Below are 4,948 nucleotides of genomic sequence, written 5' to 3'. Positions count from 1 at the left end.
TATATATATATATATATATATATATATATATATATATATATATATATATATATATATATATATATATATATATATATATATATATTATGATGAAGCTTGCTTCATCAATGGAGAAAAAGATAACAGAAGAAAAGAGAAAGAAGTATCAAGAAAGAAGAATCATAGCTTTTATTGAATGGTGTACATGTGGCAATGCAACACTTATATAATACAATCTTATCTCATAACAACCAATCAAATGGAGCTAACTAACCAACTAACCATACAACTAACCATAACCAACTGTATTAATCAACTTACTTAATCTATAATGATTAGAGTAGTTAATCTCAACAGCCCCTCTCAAGCTAAGCGTGGTGAATGTTGATCATGCCAAGCTTGGAAATAAACTTGTTGAAGGTTGAAGTTGGTAATGCCTTAGTTAGGAAATCAGCAAGCTGCTCATGAGTGGAAATAGGTAGGAGCCGAAGTAAGCCTTGCTGAAGCTTTTCACGGACCAAGTGGCAATCGATTTCGAGATGTTTAGTTCGTTCATGAAACACCGGATTGGACGCAATATGCATTGCGCTTTGGCTGTCACAATACAGAACATTGAGTTTGGTACATGTGATGTGCAACTCCTTCATAAGGACAATCAACCAAAGCAATTCACATGTAGCAAATGACAGCGCCCGATACTCAGCCTCCGATGATGATCTGGAAATAGTATCCTGCTTCTTTGCACGCCACGATATGAGAGACGTACCAAGGAAGAAGCAATATCCTGAAATGTATCTTCTTGAATCAATGCAGCCTGCCCAATCAGAATCTGAGAAGCCAAGCAGTTGTAGTTCAACATTCCTTCGAAACAGAATTCCTCTACCAGGGCTGTTCTTCAAGTAGTGTATGACTCTACAAGCAGTATGGTAGTGTTCCATTGTTGGATTATGAAGAAACTGGCTAAGTTGTTGCGTGGCATAAGTAATGTCTGGGCGTGTGGTGTTAAGGTACAACAGACAGCCTATTAATCGTCTGTACACTCCAATATCTTCAAAAGCATTGACACTATCAGCATGTAGTTTAACTGATGAATCAATAGGTGTGGGAGCTGGTTTGGATCCAAGCATGCCAGATTCCTGCAAGAGATCAAGACAATATTTGTGTTGTGATAGTGAAATCCCTGCCTTCGAATGAGCAACTTCAAGACCAAGAAAATACTTGAGTATGCCCAGGTTTTTGATGCTGAAATTTTCATCTAGAATGAGTTTAATATGATCAAATTCAGACATAGAGGTTCCAGCTAGGATTATGTCATCAACATAGACTAAAATGGCTGTAAAGTGAGCATCAGTTTTCAAAGTGAAGAGGGAATAATCAGAAGTATATTGAGTGTACCCTTGCTGAAGTAATAGAGTTGTTAGCTTTTCATACCATTTGCGACTGGCTTGTTTCAGACCATATAAACTCTTTTGGAGTTTGCATACTTGATTGGGCCTGTGACATGTAACACCTTCAGGTATGGTCATATACACATATTCCTGCAATTCCCCGTGTAAAAAGGCATTGTTAACATCAAGTTGATGTAAAAACCAATTGTTGATGGCTGCTATTGCAAGAAGAGTTCTGACAGTGGTAAGCTTTGCTACAAGTGAGAAAGTGTCAAAGAAGTCAAGCCCTTCAATTTGGTTGTAACCTTTGGCAACAAGTCTAGCTTTATACCTCTCTATTGTGCTATCTGCTCTATGCTTCACTTTGAACACCCATCTGTTACCAATTGGTTTGACATGTGGTGGTAAATCAACTACGTTCCAAGTTCTATTCTTGTCTAATGCATCTAATTCAGACTTCATGGCCTTGATCCAATGTTCAGACAAACATGCTTCTTTGTAATTCTTTGGCTCATGTGTAAGAGTGATATTGGATGCAAAAGCACGATGAGATGCAGACAAAAAATGCAGAAAATCATAATTTGAAATAGGATAATTAGTTTTGGTTGTACCTGATGATGACTTGACTGTTGATACATCAGATGTATTGCACGCATAATCTGAGAGATAATGAGGTGTATGTTTAGCTCTAACAGGTCTAGATTGGATGTTGTCAATATTTGGTGTATCAGGGACAGATTGAGTGTCATGGTTCTCACCAGTATTTTCTAAGGGTTCAGGGTCAATGTTAGAATGGTGCAGTGTGTCAATGGTTGTGTCAGGATGATGCTCATGTTCCTCAGCTGTGGATTCAATGTTTTATGATGGAACATGTATGATGGGTTCATTTTGTGGTGAGTCAATGGGATCTTTGTAAGGATGATAGTTCCAATTAGTGGAATTGACATTTGAATAGGGGAAAATATGCTCATGATGTATGACATTTCTAGAAACAAGAATTGTATGACTGTTAATATCATAGAGTATCACACCCTTCATACCATTCTTGTATCCTAAGAAAACACATTTTCGACCTCTTGGCTCAAGTTTTGTTCTATGCATATGTAATGTGGATGCAAAAGCAAGAGATCCAAATACTTTGAGACTATGCATATCTGGATGTGCATTGTGCAGTATGAAATGAGGAGAAAGATTGTTTAAAACTTGTGTAGGAAGTTTATTTATAATGAATTTTGCATGTAAAATAGCATAGGACCAGAATTCCTTTGGGAGTTTTGATTGAAAAAGAAGGGCTCTTCCAACATTTAGTAAATGTTGATGTTTCCTCTCCACTCGACCATTTTGTTGTGGAGGTTCAACACAACTTGTTTGATGAATGATTCCCTTAGATGCAAAAAATTCAGGGATGTTAAGTTCATAACCATTATCAGTTCTGATAGTTTTGACATGAAGGTTATGTTGATTTTCTATGAGATTGACAAAGTTTATAACATGCTGTCTAGCTTCAAATTTGGCTTTCATTAATGTTATCCATGTATATCTGCTACAGTCATCGACATCAGTTAAAAAATATGAATGACCATGTAAAGATTGGACTGCAAGGGGTCCCCAAATGTCAAAATGGATCAAGTCATAAGGGTGTGCAACTCTATTATTACTAACAGTATAAGGAAGCTTTCTCTGTCTAGCATAACAACAGACATCACAAACATCTTTATGATTAACTTTGATAAAAGGAAATTGGGAATGTAGATACAATAATTTGTTTTGAGATAAGTGTCCTAATCTAAAATGCCATAAGGCTTTATCTGGTAAAGTGACATTGGCTGCTAGGGCAGAAGTTAAATCAGGTGTGTGTAGCAGGTGAATCATTATCTCTTAGTGTTAGATAGTACAATCCATCTTTTTGCTCAGCAAAACCAGTCATCTTCATGGTGATTTTGTCATGTATGACACATTGTGATTTGAGGAAATTGACATTGTAATTAGAGGATTCACACAAATTTGAAACAGATAATAAGTTTAGAGAAAATTTAGGGATCAAAAGAACATTGTGCACAATGAAAACAGGAGAAAAATGAATTGTACCAGAGTGGTTAGCAATAATGCATTATCCATTTGGCAATCTAACAGTGATGGGAATAATTTTCTTATGTGAATGGAACCATTGGACAAAACTACATATGTGATCAGTAGCTCCTGAATCAATGATCCAAGAACCACTACTACTACTATGCATGCAATGATATGTGTTACCTATTGATGGATGACTAACAACAACTTGGTTGGAAGAAGCATGTCCTGAAGATTGGCCAAGGCTTGATTTCTGAAGTAGATCCATTAAAGCACTGAATTGACCTTGAGTCATAGGTGAATTATCACTTTTAATGTCAGCACCATGAGATGAAGATCCATCATCATTTCCATCCGATGCCACATTGTTAGCTGAATTCTGAAATTGTTTTTGCATATGAGGTGGTACACCATGTTTCTTGAAGCAATTTTCAACAGTATGGTTAGTCTTGCCACAGAATGTGCAAACACGGATAACATGCTTGAATGCATTATTTCTTGCTCCAAACCTCTTGGAATCAGCAACATTAATCAGTGTTTGTGACTCATCATTTGGAATAGGGAGCTGAATTTGTCGCTTATGTTGGATAACCATGGAGAATATCTTATTCATAGTTGGCAAAGGATCCATTAACAAGATTTGGGGCTTCACTACAACAAATTGGTCATTTAAACCAATCAAGAATCTGATAATTTGCAATAGCTGGTGATGAGATCTTGCACTGCGCATAGCTTCACATGAACACTTTATGCGACAGGTACAAGTTGGTAAATGCAAATACAAATCTAGTTCTTCCCAAAGAATTTTAAGATTAGAGAAAAAATCAATTACTGATTTGGTTTCTTGCTTTAAATTGTATATTTCTTGTTGCAGCTCAAAAATTCGTATGAGATCACCTTGGGAAAACCTTTCTTTCAAATCGTTCCATACATCAAGCGCATTCTCCATGAAAACTATGGACTGAGAAATCGAATCTGAAACAGAATTCATGATCCAAGAATGTACAAGCATGTTGCATCGGTTCCAAGCACGCAGGGATGGATCGAAAGAATCAGCAGGGACAGGAAGAGATCCATCAATGAACTCAATCTTCATTTTGCCACCAAGAGCCCTCTTCATGCTTCGAGCCCATGAATGATAGTTGGAACCAGTAAGTTTTGGAAGAACTGTAACAGAACCAGGGCCATCGCTGAGATGAACAAAGTAGGGTGAAGTTGAAGGTGAGAAAAACAAGAAAGGGGGGTTTGAATTGTTTGGAAAAATAAGCGCTTTTTCAAAATGAAAACCACACAATGATTTTATACTGGTTCGCTTATAACACAAAGCTACTCCAGTCCACCCGGCCAAGGTGATTTCGCCTTCAACAAGGACTTAATCCACTAATCTTGAAAGATTACAAATAACGTCTAAGAGAAAAATCTCTTAGTCCTCTCAAGTATACAGACTACACAGAGTCACTTGAGGAAATCAACAAACAATAGATGAAAGATTTATGTAATCTAGAGTG

General features: G+C 36.8%; 1 protein-coding gene across 1 annotated transcript; it reads right to left on the bottom strand.

Moving 5' to 3' along the window:
* Positions 1–3,477: 3,477 nt before the first annotated feature.
* LOC127137731 (uncharacterized) lies at positions 3,478–4,560 on the bottom strand. Its single transcript, XM_051064159.1, has one exon. The coding sequence runs from the start codon at positions 4,558–4,560 to the stop codon at positions 3,478–3,480; it is 1,083 nt and encodes a 360-aa protein (XP_050920116.1).
* Positions 4,561–4,948: the final 388 nt, after the last annotated feature.

Source organism: Lathyrus oleraceus, chromosome 4, assembly GCF_024323335.1.
Source record: "Lathyrus oleraceus cultivar Zhongwan6 chromosome 4, CAAS_Psat_ZW6_1.0, whole genome shotgun sequence".
NCBI lineage: Eukaryota > Viridiplantae > Streptophyta > Magnoliopsida > Fabales > Fabaceae > Lathyrus > Lathyrus oleraceus.
The sequence above is the reverse complement of the archived record's forward strand: the minus strand, read 5'-3'. Positions and strand labels throughout refer to the sequence as shown.

Excerpts from the sequence above, each read along its gene's own strand:
- LOC127137731 (XM_051064159.1), bottom strand. The coding sequence starts at position 4,560 with ATGAAGAGGGCTCTTGGTGGCAAAATGAAGATTGAGTTCATTGATGGA.